This window comes from Berghia stephanieae, chromosome 6, assembly GCF_034508935.2.
Source record: "Berghia stephanieae isolate SIO BIC M18660-M18661 chromosome 6, UCSD_Bste_1.3, whole genome shotgun sequence".
NCBI classification, from domain to species: Eukaryota; Metazoa; Mollusca; class Gastropoda; order Nudibranchia; family Aeolidiidae; genus Berghia; species Berghia stephanieae.
Genome location: NC_088365.1, coordinates 43,728,631 through 43,755,832, shown reverse-complemented (window position 1 = coordinate 43,755,832; position 27,202 = coordinate 43,728,631). Strand labels below are relative to the sequence as shown.

The 27,202-nt window shown below is 36.0% G+C and overlaps 1 protein-coding gene across 1 annotated transcript in view; it reads left to right on the top strand.

The window, feature by feature from the left end:
* The window catches only part of LOC144975078 (protocadherin Fat 4-like), a 181,129-nt gene that overhangs the window by 54,316 nt on the left and 99,611 nt on the right, over positions 1 to 27,202 (top strand). Inside the window, exons 20-30 of the mRNA XM_078918777.1 lie at positions 2,018 to 2,150; positions 9,192 to 9,306; positions 12,711 to 12,837; positions 14,346 to 14,591; positions 15,699 to 15,844; positions 18,758 to 18,854; positions 19,401 to 19,538; positions 21,609 to 21,800; positions 23,604 to 23,776; positions 24,293 to 24,520; positions 24,940 to 25,105. Of these exons, the coding sequence (XP_078774903.1) occupies positions 2,018 to 2,150; positions 9,192 to 9,306; positions 12,711 to 12,837; positions 14,346 to 14,591; positions 15,699 to 15,844; positions 18,758 to 18,854; positions 19,401 to 19,538; positions 21,609 to 21,800; positions 23,604 to 23,776; positions 24,293 to 24,520; positions 24,940 to 25,105 (1,761 nt within the window). The remainder of the gene's footprint in view (positions 1 to 2,017; positions 2,151 to 9,191; positions 9,307 to 12,710; positions 12,838 to 14,345; positions 14,592 to 15,698; positions 15,845 to 18,757; positions 18,855 to 19,400; positions 19,539 to 21,608; positions 21,801 to 23,603; positions 23,777 to 24,292; positions 24,521 to 24,939; positions 25,106 to 27,202) is intronic.

Here is a 27,202-nt window from a genome sequence, read left to right as displayed (position 1 = left end):
ATGTAACAGAAAGTAGACAGCCTGTACTTTGTACTAGTGTGAATGATAATAAACTTCAATTTCTAATTGTTGTAGAGATTCCATAAATATTTGATTTACAAAATGAATGTAGCAATGACTATGAAAAATGTTTTTTTCTCTTTTTGAGGAAATTTTTTGTCTAAAAGCAAAGCCTTATCTCCACTGAGTAAAAATGTTTTTGAATTTTGAAAATCCATTCATAAATAAACAAGTTATGCAGTTTCAAAGGTGTCATTTATTTGGATGACCCGCAAAGAGGAAAAAAGCGTGAAATTAGGGACGCTTTTTCGGCATTTTTTTCGACCTTTGGTTGTATCTTGCGTAATAAGTGGATTAAAAGAAGAAACTTGGCAATTTTATGGCAAATCTGATAGAGAATATGATGAAAACATTAGAAGAGTTCTAACTTATATAATTTTTGAGCTGGATGGTATATAACACACACACACACACACACACACACACACACAGAGATAGAGAGAGTGAGAGAGAATGAGTATAACATACACACACACACACACACACAGAGGAATATATTAAGAAATGAGTATATAACACACACACACACACACACACAGACAGAGAGAGGGGGGGGGGGGGGGAGAGATTGCGTACATAAACGAAAGAAATATAGAAGGAAAAGAGAAATTGGACAAGGGGACAAAGGTTACTGGTGGAACGTGACTTGGAACACAATAATTAAAGCCATGCTGAGATTTTAGATCATATTGCAATTGTAAACTTTTAACATTATAATTTCTTAAATTCTTGTAAATTAAACAGTCAAATTATCAGCTGTTTATTGAACCCAAACGCAATGGCAGACGCTAAACACCCCTCTGCCAGTGAGACTGCGCAGACATTTTGACTAGTCATGAACTTTAAAACGAGGTCAACCAATCAGAAAGCGCTTTGTCACGACCCGCTCAGCCGCTCAGTTTGGTGCCAAATCGTTTTGAACTCGTATTGTAATTCGGACTGTAGGGGGGCAAAATGGCTTTCTGTCTTTTACGAATGAAGAGCAAATTAGGATGGTGTTTTGTAAAATACGGGAAAAGTACTTGTCATATTCATAAGAAATTTTACAACCAAAAAGAAGAAATGTTCATGTATTACCTTGTCAGCGACAAAACCTCCACGCCCGGTAGTTTTAGAAATATTTTACTCCAAAGAGTAAAAATCTATTTTTAACGGTCTTCTGGTAATCGCACGAGTTTGTCGCTTGACATAATCTAAAATGACTTTTTTTTCTGTGTGCCAACTTTCAGTCATATTCATCGATGAACAGGGTCATAATTAATATTTTAAAAATAGCATATACGAAACGGCTTCGTCCCATATTTTGTCGCGAATTCGGGCACTTCGTGAGCGAAAAAGAGGCCCAAAGATTTGTGCAGGATAATCATTGCTAATGAATGTTGTGAAAAGATGTGTCAACTTTGCTGTCTACCTGAGAAAGAATTATACTGATGGTATCTGATTTTTACTCCATTGTATGAGGCATATTTCAATATATACTATGAGTGATATAATTAAACATTTAAGATTTTAAAACAGTTGTGACTTGGCTATGCCATTATTTATAAGACCGATTTAGACTACTTGCTTCACTGACTGCAGGTACGCACCATACCAGAGTGCAGGTAAAGTGATGGAGAGCAGTGACCGCTTAACCTAGCGACTAAGTGATCCACTGGTAAACCACAGTGCCTTGTCTTTTAATAGAGTTCACTTTCATGTTTTGAAAACATTATTTCTTTCCATTTTTAACCTTCAGTAATCTACTATTGTTAATTTTGGCTTTACATTGCCATATGGATATATTATTCTCATTACACTCAACAAAATGTTTTAAAAATGTTATTTAAATAATATTACATACCACGATTTTTGAGGTCATGTAATTATGTGCTATTGTAATGGCAAATATAGAATAAGTCATATATTCAGCTTTCATAACGCAAGATAAAAGTTTTCCCTCAAAATCTCATTCCAGGTGGAAATACAAATGATGATTTTCGTATAGACTCCAGCACAGGAAAGATCTATGTACAAAAAGCTTTGGATAAGGAAATAACTTCCTCTTACAATCTTGTCATTGGAATAACAGATTCAGGAGCCTCACCCAAGTAATTTTGATGTTTTTTTATTCATTGTTCATCATTTACATTAGGAGTTATTATAACTCAATGGTAGAGAGGGATAAGTATTGGTTGTAGATGGATTCATTGTTCAAATGAGTCTTTTTTTGATAGATGCTGGAAGGAAGTATGATTTCTGTGGAGAAAAGAGTTACTTAATTCGTAGCATATTAATTTCAATTTCGTATAAAATAATTATCGGGTGAGTTTACATACTCAACACTCCCCCTTAAACTCAGCTTGGTATTCATTACATGTCATTATAGAATATTGAGGAACAAATCATAGCTACTTTCAAAAGACAGGAAAAATTCAAATGAAGATATTTAGCTGTTAGGTTTTAATTTTAGTTCTTTTACATTTTTAATTTTAGGGAATAAGATCAGAGATAAAATTAGATTACATAAGTCACTGATGGTTATAGAGAATGAGAAATAAAAGATACAAGGATTAAGAAAAATGTTTACATTAGTTTTATATGGTTTGTAAACAAAGCTAACATTTTGAAATTAAATTGAACAAAAACGGTAGCTATTCTTAGCTTCCAAGAAACATTCAGAATAATCAACAAAGAATTGTAAAAATTAAAAAGAGAAAAATATTGACTGATCTGAGATCAACGATAATAAAAAGTATAGCATCATTAATGTATAATAACATAATTAAATGCATGTATGTACAAACATATAATGATTTCTATCCCATTAGCAAAGCTTTGAATTTTTCATTTTTCACCCTTGGAACAGGTTTAGTGAAAACATCTGCTATGTTCTGTTCTGAGAGGACATAAATCAATTCTAAAGAACCATTTTGTATTTCAGATCTAACAAAATGATATTTAATATCAATGTGTTTGGACCGTTGGTGCTGTACAGGATTTTTGGCAAGTGCCATTGCACCTTGATTGTCGCAATGAAGTATAAATTTGCTCAATTCTGAATTGAGTGTCATGTCATTGATCAATGCGATCAAAAAATTTCCTTCCTGTGAAGCTGCTGTTAATGACATATACTCTGCTTCACAAGTGGATAAAGCAATGTTTGTTTGTTTTCTTGACTTCCAAGAAATTAATGGGCCCTCACAGGACAGTTCGAATCCATATCCTATGATGCTTCTCCTGTCCTCTGAATTGGCCCAGTCAGCATCGCAAAACCCATTCAGGTTTAACGGTTCATTTGATCTTTTATAAGTCAGTTTCTGGTTAATGGTACCTTTTAGATACTTTAAAACATGCTTGCCAAGAATCATGTGGTTGAAATTTGGTTTTGCCATATATTGTGAAAGTTTAGTCACTATGTAGCACAAATCTGGCCTTTTGGATGTCATGATATAGATAAAGCCACCAACAATGCTTCTGTATAGTTTCTCATCCGTTTCTTCAACCTCTATATCACCGGCATATAGTTTTTGTATTTTCATTTCTCATGAAGTGAATTTAGGTTTGCATCTTTGCATATTGAACTTTGCAAAAGTTTTTTGATGTATTTAGATTGACTCATTGTGATTGAATCTTGCCCAAGGATAAACTCAATACCTAAAAAACCATGAAATTTGGCCAAGGTCCTTCATGCGGAAAGTCTGTTTGAGATTCTCTTTGATATTATTCATTGTACATTCATACTTTGTGGAAAGCAACAAATCATCAACCCTTACAAGAATAATGAGGAGCTCGTTTGGCTCCTTGTCAGAAGACTTTGTATACAAGCAGGGATCAACCAATGACTGTGAAAAACCTTGTTCTAGAAAGTATGCTTGTAAAGTGTGCTTCCAATTTCTACCACTTTGTTCAAGACCATAAAGTGACTTTTTGAGTTTGAGAACAAGTTTTTCATTTTTATCAGATTTGCTTTGCATTTCAAAACCTTCTGGCTGTTCGACATATAGTTCACAATCTATTGGTGCGTTTAAATACGCAGATTTTACAGCCATTTGATGCACCATTAGATTATTTTGGACTACTAATTGCATAAGAGTCCTTACAGAAGTTATGCGTGCTGTGGGGGGAAAATGTTTCCTGATAATCAACACCTGGTATTTGTGAGTACCCCTTTGCCACCAACTTGGCTTTATATTCTTCATCATTTTTAAGTCCCATTTTTATGGTATAGACCCAACGACCACCAACTGCATTTCTATCAGGGGGTAAAGCGACAACGTCAAAAGTACCATTTTCCTCCAGAGCACTCATTTCTGTTTTCATAGCCTCTTGCCATTTTTGTGATGCCTCACAAGAGATGGCCTCAACATAAGATGAAGGAACATGTGCTAGATTATAACATAAATGAACAGTATGACTTAAATAATCATCAATTTTTTTTTCATCAAAGTAATCATTTAGGTATTTGGGTTTTGACCTGTTTCTTTTGTATTTTACTTCATCAATTTGTTCGTTGCAATCATTGTCATCAGGGCTCTGCGCCTTGGTATTGCCGGGTTCGATCATATTCTCAGTGTTAATGGGTTCAAATCCAACATTATCGTCACCTGTCGGTGGTTTGTATTCTTCATCATCTGCTGTTGCAGAGTTGGCACCATTTGGTTTTCTGAAATTCAAATCATAATCAGTATCATTTTCATCATTTACATGATATTTTGGATTTATAGTAGGGAATTTGACCATTCTGTTCTTTTTCACAGTTTGTGTTTCCGGGAACTATATTATGAGATAGGCTGGACTGTCTTTGTCATAGCCAAAGAAAATTCCCTTATCACTTCGATTGTCCCACTTCTTAGGATCATGGCATAACAAACACTTCCAAACCTTTGCATATTGCATATGTTTTGCTTTCTTCCTGCAAATTTCTCATATGGGGTAGATTGGATTCTGCATTATAACACCGGTTACGAATATAAGCTGATGCCATCAAGGCATAATTCCACAAATATTTTGGTAATCCAGATTGGATTAACAAGCATCGGGCCATTTCGAATAATGTGCGCCAGGCACGTTCAGCTGTGCCATTTTGGTGAGGCGAATAAGGGCAGATTTTTTGTGTTTAATACGGTTTTCTTTTAACAGGGCCTGAAAGTCATTTGATATAAATTCTCCCCCTTGATCACTTCTCAAGCACTTTACTTGACTATGTGGTCAACAAGAAAATGTTTTGTGAGCATCACATTTTTGTTTGAGAAAATACACCATTGAAAGATTAGAAAAATCATCAATACAGCATAGAACATATCTATAGCCGCCATTTGCGACTGGGTCTACTGGACCTGCAAGATCCAAATGTACCAGATCCAAAATTCGTTTAGCCCTCAGATCGGGTTTTCGATTTCTAAAATGTGTCATTTTGCCAAGAGCACAAATTTCACAATCGATTTTTGGATCAGGGTCACCTGAGTCAATAATGTTCATCCCTTTACCTTAACATTGTTTTCTAATAACACAATATCTTTTGCGTTACAGTGGCCTAAAATTTCATGCTTTCACTTTTAACAAATGTTCTGCACTTTGACTTCTAAGACTGCCAATGAAATATAACTTTCCCTTCTTTTTGATGTCGAAATTGGTCCCTGATTTGGGCATATGGGTATTGTCTTTATCAAAGGTAACTGTTGCTCCATTTTCTGTAGCAGCTGCAACAGAAAAAATGTTCTGAGGGAAAGAAGGTATGTATAGAGCGTTTTTTAGTGTGACTGTGTGTCTAGCTCCTAGGGTGTCACAAAAAGAGATAGCGGCGTCTCCTTGACCTTCAGCTATGTTGTTCATCCTTCCATCAGCAAGCTCGATTACGTGATTTTGTGAAATGAACGTAGAATTGAAATTGACAAATTTTGTTTTGTCGTTGATGATGTGCGTTGATGCACCACTGTCGACGAGGAGATGATCATTATCGATGATGGAGTGAGAGTGAGCATCGGTGAAGAAGACAAATTTTTTATCTGGGTCATTGGTATCAGCATTCATACTCTTGGTTGGGTGCCGTTGTTTTGTATTCTGATTCTGGCGACTTCTGCACTGGCTATCCAATGGGTGTCACATTGATGTACGGACCAAAAACGCTTGCAGAATTTGTATCATGGTTGCTAAGCTTGCACTTTGCGCACCATCGCTTGGACCCATACCGTTGTTTATGGTGAGCTTCCATAATAGCATCTGATGAAGGCGATGGTTGTTTCAGCTTTTCGTTGTCTTCAAAGTTTCGTAAAAGAATTTTAAACTCACTATAACTGACTGCTGGATCTTTCTGGTTGATGACAACACAGAAAGGTTGATAGTATTTAGGAAGGCCTTTCATGACCATTGCAATTAGAAGACTGTCACTTATTTTTTCATCTGCTTCTGATAACGATGATGTTATGGTCTCTGACTCTGCTTTAATAATATAATCGGTGAGAGATTCCCCTTCCTGTTTTACCAGGGATGTCAGCTGTGTGTACAGTGTTAGCACTCTGGGTTTGCCAGTTGGTCTGTAGTGCTTTTTCAGGATTTCCATTGATTTCTTCCCATCATCATGGGCATCTCTGATGATGAGGTTAATAGATCGGTCGTCTAATACTTGTAGAAGTTCTGAAAAATTCTCTGCATTTTTGTCTGCATCGATTGTTGCTGTTGGTTGTCGTGCAGCCCTCGAATTCGTAGGTAACTCCCATACCTCGTAATTGCGTTCGTCACCATCGAAAATCAGCCTCCTGGGCCCATAACCTGTAGAGGGATTCATTGTTCAAGTGAGTCTGTTTCTGATAGATGCCGGAAGAAAGTTTATTTATTTCTAAAAGTACAGAGTATGATTTCTGTGGAGAAAAGAGTTACTTAATTCGTAGCATATTCATTTCAATTTCATATAAAATAATTATCGGATGAGTTTACATACTCAACATTGGTCCCGGGTTCAAACAAGATTTTTTTCTGACCCTTTTGTTGTCTCAGCAGTGATTGGATAGCTAGATCTGTTTCATCTGGTGTAAAGTACTTTTTGTTAGACTAGCAATCTATTCCAAGGGTAGTAAACAATTTCTACCATCTGTAAAATGCTACGGATAATATAGCAAACCTAGACTCAGTGAGCTTTATTACTCTGAAGGTCTACTTTTAAGGATTTATTTTTCATAAGCCTCCAAGACAGATGTTGTTTCAGTTGAGAGATTTTTCTCAGATCATCTTATTGGTGGGAGGAAATATAGCTGATTGATTGAGACATTGCATGATAGCCTGGAAGTCCTGAGTTTGAGCCCCATTGCAAGCACTTTTATTTTTTTCCCATGTCAAGATTATGAATCCCCAGAATACTTACTTGCACAGTGCATATTTGATGGATTATTTATTCATGGTGTTGCCCAGTCATAGCACCTTAAGATGCTCTAAGGAAGAGTGTAATTTTTAAAAATGACTACTCTGATTTTTGTTTTTGTTTATGATTGTAAAGGGGATCTGATGACTCTCTCATTTGACACTAAACTCACACACAAACACACTGCCAGAATTTTACCTTGCCTCTCTTTCTCTACCCAATCATGATTGGACTGGATATGATTTTGCCCTAATACTTACTTACTTATCCTTTTGTTTGTCATGGCATGCTGGGGAGTCTCTGGTCTGTCTTCCCACCCTAACCTGTATTCCTTGTCAGCTGCATAACATCAGGAGTTGAGCTGCAGATGCATGTTCCTCATATAATTAATTTTTATAGGGTTTAGTCAAGTAGCCTTCATTCAGTCTTTCCCACAGTCTCTTTCATGATTGACAGTCGCCCATATTCCGCCACCTACTGTTTCCTGGCTTGCAGTTATCTATTTCAGTTATTGTTTCTGCTTAAATTGCCATATTTCATAAACAGAGGATCGTCACGTCCTGGGTCATTTGTGTCGATGAGAGATTCTGTGGGCCTTAAACAAAGGGATACCAGCCCTTTCCCCTAAAAATCTCAATATTTTAAGAAGGATACATGATTACAATCAATCACAGATAGTCATGCAGAAGACATGGGCCACAGGCCGACCAAAGAGGGAGTATAGAAGTGTTAAAGTTACAGCACTAGGAAACAAGTATGAGCTATAGGGGTAGATTAAGAAAAGTTAGGACATACAGAGGACACCACACTACAGAATGAGTATGAGGTGGGTGGGTGAGGAGCAGAGCGTGTACCACTCACCGGTGGGTTCTGTCTCCTGGACCTTAAGAGGAAGGGTCCCACCTACTCCCTAGCCCAAATATACCGCCGGGACTCGGTCGCGCCCATAACAAACTCAGTAGAAACGGGAACACTACGGAAGGTGCTGCTATGGACACAATAATACATGAGAGGCCATATGCAGTAATCTCTGTCAGACAGGATTACGCGGCGATCAATGCACCTGGAAATGAGAGGTGTTGGGTTCGAAATGCACATCAATTTCCTTTCAGCAAGCGGGACGTCCGGCCCAGACCTTGCAGCTCCCCATTTAGCCCTAATAGAAAGTACTTCTAGTATGCCCGCATCCTATCCAAAGGACAGCAAGCAATTTGACTGGCAATTTCACGCCACATAAACAAAGACAAACTCTAGCTCTTTGAATATTTCAGGCCTAGTTTTAATCAAATGAATGAAAAGATGTCACCTTGCTATTTGCCATTGATAGTTGATTAGTTAAAAATTAGCTTTGATCTGCCAGGCAGAACTGGTGAGTGTTTAACTAAATCGCACACTATCAAAAGTAATGTAAATGTTGCTGCTCAAAGCTCGAAGAAATAAATAACAGTGTGAAATTGAATGTAAGCTTCAATTTAATATATATATATATATATATATATATATATATATATATATATATATATATATATATATATATATATATATATATATATATATATATATATATTCAATGTTTTTGTTTATTAATCTTAACAACGTCACTACCACATTATCTCATTTGTCTGTAGTGTTTCTTTCATTCATCCTGTTTTGTTGATAAAGTGGAAACCCGAAATGTTCATTTTATCTGTTTTCGATATTAAATTGAAGCTTACATTCAATTTCACATTGTTATTTACTATCATAAGTAGTCACATTCCAGGTTTACTCTTTTTTTCCAACTTTTTCTCCTTAGGTCTATACAGAAAACTCTGACTCTGTCAATAACGGGTTCTAATGATAACAGCCCGTCATGTTCAACTCAGTTTGCAGCCGTAGATGTGGCTGAAGATAAAACAGCTGATTTTGTTGTAAGTGTTGCTTGATTTTCTGTCTGTTGTCAAATAATTTAATCTATGAAAATTTTAGCCAGTAGCTGCGTCCTACCTCCTCTTGGCGGAGCAAGATATTTCTGTATTTTCTATCATGAGCGGGCCAGGTGACCAAGTGGTTGAGGCCTTGCATTTTGGTCTGGAAGAGCCTGGGTTCAACCTTTGCTTCAAGCACTCATTTTTATTTCTTATTGACCCCTAATTGCTAACTTTTTTGAAGGATATTTTTTTCCCCTTATAAATCATCTCTTACGTACTTTTACAGTTATAATATACTTTGTAGACATTTGAGTGTATAACGTGTTTCCTTCATAATGAGATCCTTTTCTCTTGCTTGAATAGAAAGAACTTTAAAGTGATGTCAAAATAATCATAATGATTGATTATTATTGGAATTTACTTCTGTTCTCCATTTTAACTAGTCCCCTTTATCTTACTTTTCTTTGTTGCTTTTACCCTCATATCTACAAATTTTCCACCGTCATCCATCTGTTTCACAAGTGCTTAAATGACCTTATTCCACCCCTCTCATTGGAAAGCCCTATAATTTCTTAGTAAATACGTAATCGTTGAATAGTGCTTTGATCACAATGAATAAACAATTTATTCAACGATTGCAGAATATTTTCGCTTATTTTATTGGTGTGAAACAAGGTGTAAAAGACAGCTGATTGGTAATCAGAAATAATCTTTTGGTGCACATGAATACAAATCCAACGTTTTTAGTTTTGGGTCAAATTGTCATTCAAGCAGAAGGAGAAAGAAAAAAAAATATGGTGAATAGAAGCACTTATACCATACTATTTGGTTACAAAATATCTATTAATTTTAATTGGAGGGGTGGAATAAATGTATTCTTTTCTTTCTTTGTATTTATTAAATTCGTTATATTTTTATCGTGCCCAATAAGAGATTGTGTTAGTGGGCACAATAAAAATAACTCATTTAATAATTGCAAAGAGATGAGAGAATTGTATATTAATTCTCTCCTGTCCGACCATTTTCTGGATTTTCCCAAAACGTCATCCCGATCAAACATAAACATTTATTTTTAAAACTCTAACCCAAAAGGAGTAAGTACATGCTATGCATCATTTTGCTCAACAAAAAAACTCTTACATCACAACATTAAGTTCTCATATCTATAATCAAATTATTTCTTCCACTTTTGGGATGTACGAAAGAAATCATAATGAGAAAAATGTTTGTTGCATCGTAACGAAGGTGACAGTTTTCCCATAGTTGATAAGGAAAACGTCGTAAAAACCCCTAAAAACAAAACAATCTCTTAAAAAAAACAATCTCTAAAATTTGGTCTATGTCGTTATACCCCTACGTAATACCAGATGTAGCTCAGATATTTTATAATTAGAAATAAGCAAAATAAAAACAAACGAAAAAACATAAACAAAATCAAAATAATATGTGACCCCTCGTCTCAAAACGGTATTAAGTCAGGATTATTAAGATGCTGAAAATGGAATTTGTAGCCAAAAAGATCACTTAAGTTGGGTTTATATGCTTTATAGAGGAGAAGGAATATCATATTTTACTTTGCTAAATACCAACGTTTCATATTTTTGACCAGTTTAACTATAATTTGACTTTTTAGCATCTGGTCCATCCCGACATAATACCGTTTTGAGACGAGGGGTCACATATACAAGAAATCAAAGGGATGTAATTTTTAAAAAATATCTCCATAAAGATGTCTTTTGCTTGAATATTTTGAATCTGGAATAACTTTTATTGTAAAACAAAAAGATTGAAGCAGGTACTTACATCAATGGTGATAATATGAAGTGAATAAAGAAGTACCATCAGAAAATAAGAAGGGATTATTAAACCAATGTTTGGCGCCTTTGTCATTGGAGTGACAGATAGTTCAGTTCTCAGCCCTTTAGTCGCTCTCTCTCTCTCTCTCTCTCTCTCTCTCTCTCTCTCTCTCTCTCTCTCTCTCTCTCTCTCTCTCTCTCTCTCTCTCTTTCTCCTCTCTCTCCCCTCTCTCTCTCTCTCTCTCTCTCTCTCTCTTCTCTCTCTCTCCTCTCTCTCTCTTCTCTCTCTCTCTCTCTCCCTCTCTCTCTCTCACACAACCAACCATAGGAGACTGTTCCAGTTGGATCCATGTTGACTCCCAAAGACTGTGATATAATTATTATCTGTTATCATCTTTCGCTTCTCCTCTCTCTCTCTCTCTCTCTCTCTCTCTCTCTCTCTCCCCCCCTCTCTCTCTCCCTCTCTCTCTCTCACAACCAACCATATGAGACTGTTCCAGTTGGATCCATGGTTGGACTCCCAAAGACTGTGATATAATTATTATCTGTTATCATCTTTCGCCTTCTCTCTCTCTCTCTCTCTCTCTCTCTCTCTCTCTCTCTCTCTCTCGCTCTCTCTCTCTCTCTTCCATTGTACACACACACACACACACACACACACACACACACACACACACAGCCAACTGTCGGAAACTGTTCCAAAACTGTTCCAGTTGGATCCATGGTTGGACTCCCAACAAAGACTGTGATATAATTATTATCTGTTATCATATAGTAAATCTTGTGAAACCTTTATTTGGACTGACTGACCTTTGAATTTCCTGTGTATGTAATTTTAGTTTTAATTTAATTGTATATTGATTCATTTTTTATCAAGCATTACGATGAATTTTTTCAAATAAAGAGCATTTTTAAATTTCAAACTTGACAGTGTTTCAAAGTTTTACAGCTCTGTTCATTATCAAACGATTTCTATGAATGCTAGTTTTGTATATCTGTCAATTAATGTTTCCTTCTGAAACTTCTCTATTCCCTCCATGTCTCAATAACTTATTTCTTGGTGGGGTTCCCGACCTCCCATAGTGGGCAGGGAGATACTTGTTATGTGTTCTATCCCCCTGTATCTGTTTTTCAGTTTGCTTTCTGTCTTTGTCTTGGAATGGGATTACTTGGTTTTGTCCTGACCCTGGTCAGAGTTCTTGGCTGGGCGAGGTAAACAGTCGAATGGGAGATGATATTATTTTCCTTGTAAATCATCTCTCTGTTATGCATTGTATTATTTTTTGTCTTATATATAATTTGTAAACATTTGAGTGTGTTCCTCTTAGCGGGGACCTGTGCTTGTGTCTGCATGAGACATTTAGGTGATCTCAATCTAAGTACATTGATAGTGTGCTCTTGGAATCTACATCAATTCTCTATTTGAGCTACTTCCCCTTTGTCTTTCTTTTTCTTGGATACTTTAATTGTAATTCTAGAACTTTTTACTATCCCATTTTCTTCCTTTTTACTGGTGCTGATATGACCTTAATGTGTTGCAGGCATCGTAAAACCCTTCAAAACAAAAAGAACAATAATTTATTTTTGATTGGACTGTTTATTTTTTAGGTAATTGATCTTACATCCTTTGGTTGCTCTGATGCTGATGGGGATGCACTTACTTTTGCAGTGGTAGCGCCAGAGTCAAATGAATTTAAGATTGCTGCGTCTGGAACAGATCTTGCCCTGAAAACAGGTGAGCGCTTCGTCATCTTTTTCTTCATATAAGCTGACTTACCCAGTCAGATTGTAGCCTTTGTAAACTCATAGCCTGAGACTGGCTATAAAATTACATCACAGTACAAAAGGTGACGACCTTCTGAAGAAAATTGAGCATTGAGTTTTACACAGTTTTACACCTTCAGCACTACTAAAAACAATTATTATCACTATTATTTTTATCTTGGTTATCGTCGCTTTGTATTGTGAGCAAATCTTTGGCCGAAATCAGGCCATAAGTTAACGAAGGCTGCAGTCAGACTGAACACTCCCATAGTGGGCAGGGAGGTACTTGCTGTGTCTTCTATCACCCTGTGTCTGTTTTCCAATTGCTTTCTGTCTTTGTCTTGGAATGAGATTACTTGATTTTGTCCTGACCCTGGCTGGAGTCCTTGGCTGGGAGGGAAACGGTCGGATGTATAGTAATTATTTTGGGAGATGATATTTTTTATCCTGGTAAATCATCTCTCTGTTGTGTACTGTAATTTTTTTTATTTTTAACATATGATTTGAAAACATTTGAGTGTTTTCCTTTTAGTGGGGACCTGTGCTAGTGTCTGGTTGAGACTTTTAGGTGATCTCAAACTAAGTAGACTGATAATGTGCTGTTGGAATCAAATCTGTTTCCTATTTGAACAGATTCCCCTTTGTCTTACTTTTTCTTCAAGCCCTTTTAATTGTGCATCAAGAATGTCTGTACTTTCCAATTTTCTTCCTTTTGACTGGCGCTGATATGACCTAAATGTGTTGCAATCGCCGTAAAAGAGTTTTATTTTTGTTTTGACAACTAACTGCATACTTACATCTCTTGTGCTATAGGGAATGGGGGTCTAGATAGTTCAATTGTTAGAGCACTTGATTCACAAATAATTTGTATTGATCCTGGGTGTTGTCGAAATTTTTAAAAACCTCTATCTATCCGGTAGTGATTAGGTAGCTGGCTCTGTTAGATCTGGTATACAGTACTTTGTAACAGATTTGTATCCTGTCTAAGGGCTAGCAGGCAATTCTCACTGTTCTTTCAACACTAAAGAAACCAGGATAGACCTTGACCCAATGGGCCTTATGACGCTAAAGGACTACTCTTTTAAATATTTTTTTCTGGTACTTTGTCATGTTATCTTATGTTCACTAACGTTCACTCAGGAAATTTTTAAATAGAACATTTGCTCTTATTAGTAATGATTATAAATATATGACCTGTCATCTCAAAACGATATTATGTCAGGATCAACATGATCCTTAGAATAGAATTTTGATCTTAATTCATAAAACTTAAGTTGAAATTAAAGCCTACATTAAAGAGAATAAGATTTATTTATTCAACATTTAAAAAAACACGAATTTATACAATTCTGATTGATTTGACTTTATAGTCAATTTCCTTCATCTGGATCATCCCAACATGATACAGTTTTGTAACAGTGTGTCACAAATATGAGAAGTATATTTTTTCATTCAATACTCTTTTCACTCTTTCCCTAGCTCTGGACTACGATTCTGCCACCAAAACATACCTGGTGAAAATTACTGTGTCAGACCCTAGTCCTAAAGTCACCACCGTGATGGTCAGTGTGACGCTGACACCGGTTAATGAAGACACTCCTGCTTTTGCCTCCAATCCAAGCATCAACAAGCCAGAGAACTCGGCTACTGGATCTCTCATTACCTACACTGCCACAGATGATGATCACAGCCCTCATAACATTGTCTCCTATTCCATTTTCTCCGGTAATATTCTAAACCAAACCAATCATGTTTACAGTTTTTCATCAGTTTATTTTTCATTTTGAACTGGAATAACACAGGCATTAGCTGCAGTGCAACGCCACAAAGTGAGCTATAGCGAGGTGACTTGCTCCAGGTCACACATCATGGAAGGTGGTCGAACTTGGTACCTTCCATGTAGAAAGCAAAAACGATATCACTGAGGATGTAATTTCTTTTGCGTTCTAGGAAATATAGAAAATTTTTTGTAGTTTTCAGAGTAAGAGATAGAGGTAAAGCTGCTTCCATTTATCTCAAAATTACCTTGAAGGTATGGATTTGAAATAGCCACCAAGTTAGTCAATATTTATAGAACATTGATAATCTGTCTCTCCTATTTTTCCCCTCCTTTTCTTCCTCCTCTTCTCTTTCTCCTTATAAACCTTCTCCTCTCCTCCTCCTCCTATTTAACATCATCTTCCTCATCATTCCTCTTCTTCTTCTTCTGCCAACAGCAGCATTTAACATATGGGATGAGACATGACGCCTGTTGGGCGATATTACAATTGTATCTGACAGAGACAATGCTATTAATGGCAAGGTATTCATACTCCTGAATGCAATGAGAGAATGTGAGTAAAGAGCCTTTTCCAAGGATCAGGAATTGAACAAGTGTCTTCTTTATCTTACACCGGTGCCTGCACCTAAACTTCTTAATTTGATACATTTCCAAGGACTCAACTATGTGTTGTTCAGAGCAAGACTTGAACAATGAACCTTCCAGCTTGAAGGTGAGTGTTATACCACGAGAACACATAGCCACACTCTTTCTTTGTTAATCTGAAGTCAAAATTTTGAACATCCCACATTGTTCCTCCTCTTTAGATGTGAGACGATCACATCCTCAAAATTTATGGTATGAAAGAGTACAGGTTTTGTTAAATGAAGCTTGCATACAAAAATTACCCCCCACCCCACCTAAAAAAACCCCAAAACAACAAAAGCAACAAAAAAATAAAATAAAATAAATGTATGACATGCACAGCCAAGAATAAAAAACACCCCAGAAAACAACAAACGGTCAATAGATTTATTCCAATTTCCACACTGAATATAACTTTCTTACCACAGTGTCTAACTCAGGCACCTCTTTGTTTGGAATCGACTCAAGTTCCGGACAAATTTCTCTGCTTGGCAATTTGGACTACGAATCTCTGCCAAGTGGTAACAAGAAGTATGAAGTCGTTGTTAAAGCTACAGATGGAGGTGGTTTACAAGTAAGTTCAATTCATTCCTGGAAGTTGCAGCTTTGCTTAGCAAAGATAACTGTTGGGATGATGGTTGTGTTGGCTTGTTCATATTCATGTTAAACAAAGATACAGTGCACTCTGGAAACGTCAACGTTGCTTAAGTCGATTTTTACCCAAGTCGATTTTTTTTCTTGGTCCCTCCCCCTTCTTCCTATATAACATTAGTAAAAAAAAAACTTCACATAAGTCGATGTCGCTTAAGTCAATGTTCTTATCACTCATGACCACAATAAAATCACAAATAAACAAGTTATTTCCATCGATTAAAAAAGCTACCAGTAAGAATTTTCAATGGTTAAGATTATCCGCGAACGATTGGCGCACTTCGATGTGATGTTAGTACTTTGCCTGACGTTCGTGCTCAATGTACAGAAGCAGTATCGAATAACTTTGATTTCTCCATCTCACATTTTACATCGTCACAACTTCAAGATCAAGATTAAAAAATTTTTTTTTGGGTTCTAATCCCAGCCCATCCTAGGTAAATTAGTATAAATTTTATCAAGAATTCAAGTCAAGTCTACAACTACAATGGCAAACCTATCGCTGAAATGAAGGATCAGCTGATTGATGCACTTGAAAAGTCTGGCATGCGACAGAAAATCATCACAGAGGAAATTGGCATACCAGCTATTTCTGTCTCTATGATTTACAAGAAGCAAGAACTTAAACTGGAGCCTCCTATTCTTTCTCTTTTCGTGGAATAATTCCACTTAATTGGTCTACATTCCGCGTTCAAGGCAAACATTCAGCTTTTCAGCTTTCCAATCTGAAATTTTTTTTTTTTAAATCTCTAGTAAAAAAAAAAAGTGAGCTATGGCTTATTTCATCAGCATCTCCTATGGTCAATCAACACACATTTTGTGTGTCTGATTAGTCCCTTCAAAGTGTGTGCAGCTGATGTCATATAATATTATAATTTTGGGAGGGAGTTGACTGAAGTATTATTATTATGCTGACTCCAATATATGAGGTCAATGACCTAGGTAATATTATATGTTGGCTCTAATCGGTAATATTACTGAGTACTGTTGGCTTCTTTCCCTATTTAATTTTAGCCCTGTGTATTTGTGTGTGTGTGTGTGTGTGTGTGTGTGTGTGTGTGTGTGTGTGTGAGCCGGCACACCCGTTTGTTTGATTAGGTGTGTGGTGAGGGGAGGGGGCAGTAGGGTCCTGACAAGGTTAAACCCATCCATTCAATGCTTTGCTCTGAGACTGCCAGGACCTGTGTGTCCTCTATTATTATTTGACCCCCTTTTTACTTTAAAAAATCTGCACATTTTTACACATTTTATATTTTATCATTTGAGTATTTTTGGATTGTCTATTCCATTTTCTGTTGCAAAGCATGTCATAGTTAATAACAGTAAGTTGATTCCGCTTTTTGATCTCAAATTCCGCTTTTTATGTATTCTGATTCTTCTTTGGGGCTATTGGTGGTAGGAGCCTCTGATGACCACTACAGGGACCTCTTCTTCTCTGATCAATTCAACGCGACCAAGCAACGTCAGCGAAAAGCGCGACATATTCTAGATTGTCTTGATTCACATGTATTTTTACTTTTAAACAAAAAGCGTTTGAGGACCTGTTCCATCTCAATAAGCTTTCAAAACTGTATTTTTTGCTGTTTTGATCTCCTGTTCCAGTATATTCCACATACAGAAGGTATCAGGAAAATGAGTTTTTACACATATTAACTTTTGAATGGGGAATCATGCAATATAGTAGTAAACCCTATGTTTATGAGTCTTGATTGTAATTTTCAGAAATACCTGTCTCTCTTTGATAATTGACCTGTCTTGAATAACAAAAGGCAGAAAATCTTCATTCAAGTCTCGATAGGTCACATTTGGTCTTAGATAAAATATAATTAGGACTTGGAAGTGTTGGTCAATCTTTTGAGAATAAGTAAATGTTGACAAATAGGGAACCTGAACATCACACTCATTCACTTATTCAATCCTCTCCGGACCTGCTGGAACTTAAGGCAATGCAAGGGATCTCACAAGGTCCTGTCAGCTGCTATTCTTGGGGCCACCTCAAGAGACAGACCTCTCTGCTTGAGATTCTTCTCCACAGTTAGTGTCCAGATCTCCTTGGGGCAGCCTTGCTTCCTCATTCCTTGGGGTGTCTTATCGCAGAGCCTTCCTTATCAATGTTTCAGCAGGTCTGCGACAGATATGCCCCCAACCATTGCCACATCATCTGTGTGTGTAATTTAAATTGAAGTCTCTATACCCTTTTATTATTATTTATTCGAGGATAAATTAGTATTCCATTAGGTTAGATCAACAATGAGTATTATCCCCCATCCTTGAAGCCATCCATGAAGTATGTATGTATGTATGTAGGCATGCATATACGATGATATGCTGGTTTGTATGTGTGTCTGCATGTATGTATGTATGTATGTATGTACGCTCATTTCTTTTGTATACTTGTGTAGAAACAATGTGCAAGCGTGTATGTTCGTGTACGGCTGTGTCTGTATTTGTAAATGTGTTGATGTTCATACCATGAACCAAACTGAGGACTGTTTACCTTACATGAATTGCCTTTAATTTGGACAATAAAGATTATTATTATTATTATTATTATTATTATTATTATTATTATTATTATTATTATTATTATTATTATTATTATTATTATTATTATTATTATTATTATTATTATTATTATTATTATCCCTTCTGAAAACTTTGAATTTTTTTACCCATTCAAGTAGACGGGTCTGTAACAGTATGCAGAGCATGATCTTTATTTGTTTTATGAAAATGATGAATGCTTGTATGACCAAATTATCGCAGCAATGTAGCATATGCTGGTCATGGTATTGAGTCCTTGGATATAACTTAGAATCTCTGCATTACCCTCCAGGGCTCTGGCACAGTGACAGTGAATGTACAGGATCAAGATGACAGTCCTCCAACGTGCACCAAAACTTTGTGGAGCAAAGATCTGGATGAGAAACAAGGTAATCTATTCTAACTTCTAAGATCAGATTTGTGAGTGGAGCAAGCTGTTATGTTAATAATAACATGAAATGAAGTGAGTATAGAAGAAGTGTCAGAGCTCAGTAAAGGATAAAATCTTTTTGCTGTCATGGGAATTGAGCTCGTATGAACATTAAAAGAGAAAATTTGCCTATTTTGCCATGGTCTCTTCAACAATGCTTAAACAACATACATAATTGTTAAAGTTACTTTAAATTTAGCATGATTAAAATTTATATTTGTGAAAACTTATGTAAAAATTGCATCAATTTGGCTTCAATAGAATAGACACACTAAACTGCCAAACAGGGAACAGTTTTTCTTAGCCACACAGTATAGGTACCATGAAGCCTTATGTAAGTGTGTGTGTGTGTATGTGTGTTTGTGCATTGTGTGTATGTGATTTTGCGTGCATTGTTTCACCTATCTTCGCGTCAATATGTATGCTGTACAAAATGAAAATTGCCTTCATGGACAATAAAGATATTATTTATCGTATGATATGATTGTTCCATACTCCATTGCAGCTGGATCAGGACCTTGGACTGTTGTTGCAGCTCTTGGATGCACTTACCCTGAAGGAACCAGTCTCAGCTACTCTCTGGCTCAATCCTCACCATCTGCCAGCTTTGCTGTGGCTGCTGGTGTAGTTACCTTGACAGCAAGTAAGTTTTTCAATTGTTATTTTTTGATTAAAGAGAATTGTAGCCATGATGCAGTACCTTCTTCATATCAGGTTGACTCAAGGATAAATGAGTACCTGACTATAGGCGGCTATGTGTTCTTGTTGTATGACAATCGCTTTCAGATAGGAAGGTCCTGGGTTCGAGCCTCACTCAGCGCATGGTTGATTTATTGGAAAAGGATCTTTACTCACATTTTCTCACCATACTCAAGTGTAAAATGAGTACTTGGCTGTTAACAGCGCTGTCTCTGTCAGAAAAAAATTGTAATATCGCCTACCAGGTGTCATGTCTCATTCTACATGTTACATATTGCTGTTGGTCATGGCTCCTTTGCAAAGCGCTTTGAGCACTTTTAGAGGATATTGCGCTATATAAAAGCTCAAGCTCAAGACAGATATTGTAAGAGTGTTTGTACAAAAAATGACACCTAAGAGGCAACTGGCACTGTATGAAATGGAAATATGGTTCCATATGGCCTACTTGGAAAAAATTTAAGCATTGTGAAGCGCATTGAGCTAGGAAAATACGTGAAAATGCGTTATATAAATATTAATATTTTTAGGCCAACCCTCAAATGACAAATTTATGATAAATTGGATAACTTTGGGTAAATTTCCCGCAACTCTCCACACCCCAAGAAATGATGCTCGTTAAATATAGTACCTTTCAGTCAAGGAATAGTCCATATTGGAAAAACAAGACATGAGTATGTGTGTTGCCTCAGTCTGCAGGAAAAATCTAAAAAAGTTATAGCACGTCAAAACGACATCTAGTGACATCTTTGACTTTTCACTTGTAACGGCAATCCTACAGTAATGCTCCCTGCTAAGAGCATTTGAATGTGAAGGTCTTGGTCACAAAATCAATTCGGTATTCACTTTGTTGCCATTCATATCTATTTTATTTTCATTTTAAAGTAGACTCTCATCAGAAAAATATTCCTAAATTTAATAAAAGCATATATTTCAAGATCATCTACTTTTGGGTAGACTCGTCAGTACTTTCATGTAAATTTCCAGAACATGAAATCTAAGTAAGTTTTGAATAAAAAATATGAATATAATAGTGGTTATGATAACCAGAAATCAGTCAATTTAGGTGGGTTGGGCAGCTGGCTATGACCTCGTTACTCTGGTGCTGAAGTGTGTCCTCAGGAAGTCACTTTTCCAACATCATCACATTCAATCTGAGCTTAAATAAAAATCAAGAAATAGGCAGTATCATTTTTTGGCCCCTCTATCCTCCTGTAGTGGAAAAATTAGTATAAAAACTTGCTGTGAAGCTACCGTCTGGTGGTGGCGAATTTTGCTGCCATGGTGAATTTAACTGACAGGAGTGGCAGTAAAAATAAGAACTCTTGTGAATAAAATACGATATAAATCTACATTAATACTTCATGATAAAAATAATTGGCCAGGTAAACTGATTGTCAGGGTCTGGGTTGCCCAATATTCAAATTAATTGTTCATGGCAGGCCTGAAGTGTGACATTTAAAAAAGTGATGAAGTTACCCGCTTTTACCTACTTTTTTCTATTCAAAATAGTTTTGTTTTTGATTAAAAGTGCCTTCTTTCAAAATGTTACATTAAAAATAATATGACGCAGAAATGAGCTGAGACTGGTTTTCAAAGAGCATAATGTTTAACCAAGATGAAATCATCCCTAGTTATAAAACTTAAAATGAATTGAAATATGAGTTCATATCCAACACCTATTATTGTGGCTTGGTGGCTCAGCGGTATGGTGTCTCGTCTTGTCACAAAAGTCAAGCAGTGTTAAGCATGATCAGTAACCAGTGGGTGGCAGTGATCATTGAAATGAGTACCCAGCTATAGCCAGTGATAATTGAGTCTTAACAAGTAACTTGTACTGTATGAAATGAAATTATTGTTCCATGTGGCCTGCTGGGGGGATTGAATAAAACATGAAGTAAATTGAGCATAGTCAATCTGTGGAAATGCGCTATATAAATGTTCATATTTATTTATATGTATTTTATGGGCTTTAAACTTTGATTACCCTTGTACCGTGTGATTTTTGCCGTAACAGATGATCTGAATTACGAGAATGCACAGATTCATGTATTGACCATCACAGTGACAGACTCTGGCACAACACCTCAGAATACAAAGGTAACTGTAAATGTAATAGTCAACAACCTCAATGATGGACCCCCTGTCATTTCATCTACAACTGCTGTGGATAAGTCTGAGAATCTCCCTGTCGGCTCTTCCATCGCAGGTAAGTAGTTAAGAAATATTTTAAAGGCCTTGAATATTAGTAGAACTTTTTGCTCATTATGAATGCTGTGTTACACACATTTTTCTTGATTAATCAATAATCAAAATAATCAGATAGATCAATGCTCTCTGGCATCAGACAAAATTATTATCTAAAAAACACCTTCAAATGGGACAGAGATTTCTGCAATTTGAACTGTTTTCATTTCTTTGTTGATTTTTAAAAAGTCTGGTCGATTACTATTACTATTAAATGATGATTCTCACTGTAAAAAAGACTTGAGTACTGTAGTTTTTAGATGTTTTGTCAAATTTAATGTCAACAGTTCTATTGTCTTTTTTTTATATATTGATTTGAATTTTGTACACCATTTACAATGTGGGATACCGTATCTGATGGATGTCTTCAGATTTTGCAGCTTTTAAAGTATGATGATGGGTAATATGTATGAAGTAGGCTGTAGCATTCGGGAAGCTTCAAGTGGCATTTTATAGCTGATGTTACGATTTCATCAGGAAACTTGTGATTCGATATGAAACCGGAGGAGATAGCGTGGTTTACCCCTTAGCTTTTCTAGCAAGTCTTCCTTGAGATGCCAGTTCATGCAAATGGGTAGCAATCTCATCCAGTCTCACACTCTAAAGGAAGTTTTGAAATCGTTTTGGGGACTTAAAAATATCAACTGACATTGTTAATAACCTAAACAGTCATCACAAAATCTTCATCTTTTTTAATAAGGAAATATTTTGGCGAGTACACTTTTCAAGTAGATCTATCCAAAACAATTTTGGCCAATTAACTTAAGCATTAGTTTGGAGTCTCTTGCCATTGTGACAGAAACCTGCAAATGTGTTTTCTTCTTTTTTCATCTATTGAGGCTGATGGAATTTTTCTTTTAGTGAGATGAAGGTCCAGACTGTTTGTTACTGTTATCTTCACCCTGTCGTGGTCACAATTGAATATGGACAGGGCAAAGGATAAGTGCTTTGCGTAATAGATTATTTAAGGGTTTGGTAACCCAATACCACTTTTTGATCTCGGGCAAAAAATAAATGATTTCTTACTTTATTAACAATTTTATATTCTCAATTCCATTTAGGTCTTTTTTCGGTAAACATGACATTTCAAAAATAAGATTTTTCTATTATTTGTCGTTGATGCTCATCACTTTTGTTTGTCAGGTTAATATAGTGTCCTAAATATGTGTAATATTCTTCTTTTTCTAGTGTTGGTACTTCATTTTGTTGTAATGTAATAATTGGTATTTTGAATTTTTTGTTCCAGTTTTTGTCTGAACGTTGGCCAGATGTTTTGGCTTATTTTTGAGGTTTTATAATATCCATTCCTTTTGTATTCATGAATTGAGTTGTTTTGTTACACAGTAAAATGATTTCGTCAAAGAAGAAAGCAGAATTCAAGAAAAAAGTGGTCCCCAAAAACCCAGCCTGCTTCGACTGGGAATCAAAGCCCTGACCGCCTGATTACTAGTCAGACATCCTACTTTTATACCAGTGCCAGCTCCCAAATTTGTTACTTTGATCACTTTAATTGACAAGTCTATAGATATTATTTAGTGATCATCAAAGGTTTGTGCATACAGAGATAGTTGATGTTAGGGTTGATAATTTAAAATATGAAAAAGTTTGTATGTAATAGTAATAGGTCTGACGTTGCAGAGAGGAAAATACAAGAAAAAATGCCTACCTCAACTGGGGATCAAACCTCACCTTCTGATTACTGAACAGTTTTACAGTTGTTTTCAAACTCGATTAACCTCAACACCAACCTTTCATTAAATTTCAGTGATCACAGCAATAGACCCTGATGGCTCCAATCCCGCATTTGGCAATGTGGAGTTCTCCATACTTAGTGGTGACGATGATAGTCAATTTAGTATTGATGTTACCTCTGGTGAGATCCTTCTGCAGAAAAAGTTGGACTATGAGACTAAAACTTCATACAATCTTGTCATTCAGGTATTCTATTTCATTTCATAAGAAATATTTAGACAGACATATGTAATAAATTAAGGGGGCAGTGTGGCTCAGCGGTATGGTCTTTGCTTCGTACCCAAAAGGTAACGAGGTGACTACCCGCCTCGTTGTGTGGCCTTGAGCAAGGTACCTTGCCCTAGCTCACTTTAAGGCGCTGCACTGTCGCTGATGCCTGGGTTATTCCAGTCTTTCCTTGGAATATGTCCTAAAGACAAATTACCCCCTGGGGATGAATAAAGGGAATTTTATTTTATTATCAGTTTCAATTTTTGTTGCTAGTGTACATACTGATAAAAATCTGAAAATTAGAGTATTCTAACTGATAAAAATCTGAAATTAGTATACTTATTGATAAAAATCTGAAATTAGTATACTTATTGATAAAAATCAGAAAATTAGTATACTTATTGATAAAAATCAGAAAATTAGTATACTTATTGATAAAAATCAGAAAAGTATGATTTTTATCCTACACCATTTATTTTTCTACATTGTCAGGCAAAGGAGAAAGTGGGTGGTGGAACAGACACAGCAACCCAAGTTGTCAACGTTATAGCTGAAAATGACGTGTCTCCAACATGCAGTCCTGGCACTCTTTATGAGACCGTTTCAGAGGGTGCCACTGCAGGATTTGTCATCAGGGCTCTTGGATGCTCAGATGGAGATACAACCACAGGATCAGCCCTTACTTATACTCTTACAAGTGGAGATGCTGCACTGTTTGAGGTTGGCTTTACTTTTGAATTATATAGTTACCTGGCTGTGTGAAGTGATAAAACAGAGAGAGAGAGAGAGAGAGAGAGAGAGAGAGAGAGAGAGAGAGAGAGAGAGAGAGAGAGAGAGAGAGAGAGTATGAAAAGAAAATATTCTATTCTTTCTTTCCCTTTTTTATCTCTAACCCCCCTCCTTTTCCTATATTTTTTTCTGTTGCTCTACATTCCCATCCATCTCACGTCATATGCTGAGAATATAAGATTCTTTTAAATTTGTGTTATAACATTTCAATATAACGTCTTTTCATATTTTTCTTGTTCAACTACCACACACTTTTCCCTCCCAACAAAGATATGAACAGAAAAATAATTATTTTAAGTTAAGCTTTGTGGGTTTTTTGTTTGTTTTTGTTTTTTCTTTTGTATGGCTAGATTGTTGGCACAAACTTCCGAGTGAAAGCCCCTTTAGATTTTGAAACAGCCCAGAGTCATGCTGTGTCCATTACTGTGTTAGATGGAGATGTTTCTCACAACTTTGTCCTATCTGGTATCATTACTGTTGGAAGTGTGGATGATGGACAGCCAGCATTTACTCAAAGTAAGGAAATAGCAACATTAGCACAACAACAAAAACAATATCATTAAAAATAAAAGCAACACCACCAATAACAACAATAATAACAAAAACAATGCTATTAATAACAACAACTGCAATAACAACAACTGCAATAACAACAACAACAAAAGAGCAGCAACAACTAGAGCAAGAGCTATATCATAATGCTATTTTTTTATACAACAGTAAATAAATAAAAGCACAAAAGATAGGTAAAGTCAGAAACCCAAAAGGTGATCGATTTCTTAAATATGGAATAGTTTTTGCTGATGCTACAGTTTTTTTTAAAGATTTTATTCTAAAATTCACACGGATTATGACTCGAGGGTTTTCAATATTTATTTAGATAGCAGGATTAAGTTATGTGTCAGTTTATTTTGTTTAGTTGTTTGATTGTTTGTTTGTTTGTTGTTTTTTGGGGTTTTTTTTTTGGGGGGGGGGAGGGGGTTGGTTTATTTTCGGTCATATATCTAGCTTGTACGACTTTTTCTCAATGAAACACACGAAAATGACAAATGTATTGATTTGTCCACACTTTCATTGTAGGGCTCTGATACATTTATTACTTTCCCCTAATTTCCCCCCCATTTTTTTTTTTGGGATGAATAAAATATATTATATATGCTGGGGAAAATGTGACAGAATAATTAACACATCATGAAGAATATAGAACTATAGTGCTTATACTAGAAAGTAACTCATAATAGAAGAGATAAATCCATAGGGACATTGGGTTTTCAGATTTATATCTTACACCATTGCCTGCTGCCTATTTATTCACTTTAAATAGCAATGGCAAGATCAAAGCTAGATAAGATGAATAATATCTGGAAAGGGCAGTGCATTCAAACAAAAATCAAAATCCTCAAAAGTGTTGTTTTCCCAACTGCAACATATGGATGCGAAGCGTGGACTATCAGCAAAGTAGACAGCACAAAGATCGCAGCTTTTGAAATGGCATGCTACAGAAAAATACTCAGAATATCATGAACTGAAAAACAAACAGAGAAGTCCTGAGAAGGATCAGAATAAAATCACCAATTCTTCTTCAAACTGTAAAGAAATTGAAACTGAACTATTTTGGCCATACGCCTCGCCACGAATCATTAGAAAAGCACATTCTGCAGACAAGGGTAGACAGCAAGAGAGGAAGAGGTAGACCAACAAAAAGCTGGGAACAAGATATATGTGAATGGCTGGGAATGACGACAACTCAAGCAAGTAGACTGGTGGAAAACCGTAATCTGTTTTGCAAGAAAGTTCGGGAAGCAACGTCCTACGCAGGATCAGCTGACTAGATAGAGAGTCTATATGTATGTTTATTATCACAGTCTATGATTGTCCAGCTTGTTGTAGATGGGAAGAAAAAATAAAAAAACAGCCAATTTCTTTGCTCTTCGGTTAATAAGTATCACCTTAAAGCTTCTCTATGATTTCTTATACATATTTTGGCCTCTTAATTAATGACACACCATCTCAAAATGCTATGTTGGGATGATTTAAAGACTAAAAAAAGGTGATAATGGAAAGGCTTCAGATAGGAAGGTACTATGTACTGTTCCCATCCCAAGTCTTTCCGTCATCACCTTTTCTTTAGTATTTTTACCATCCCAGGCAGCCCGACCACTCTCTACTTTTCCGATGATTTAAATGCTAACGTTTGATTTTAATGTCAAAAATATAAAATTTGGGTTAAAACAGTAGATATAGTTTCTTAGAGTGTCAGTAACCAAAAAAATGAAATATGGATTACGTTAAATGAGGATAGTAGATGTAGTTTCTTAGAGTGTCAGTAACCAAAAAAATGAAATATAGATTAAGTTAAATGAGGATAGTAGATGTAGTTTCCTAGAGTGTCAGTAACCAAAAAAATGAAATATGGATTAAGTTAAATGAGGATAGTAGATGTAGTTTCTTTGAGTGTCAGTAACCAAAAAAATGAGATATGGATTAAGTTAAATGAGGATAGTAGATGTAGTTTCTAGAGTGTCAGTAACCAAAAAAATGAAATATGGATTAAGTTAAATGAAGATAGTAGATGTAGTTTCTTAGAGTGTCAGTAACCAAAAAAAATGAAAT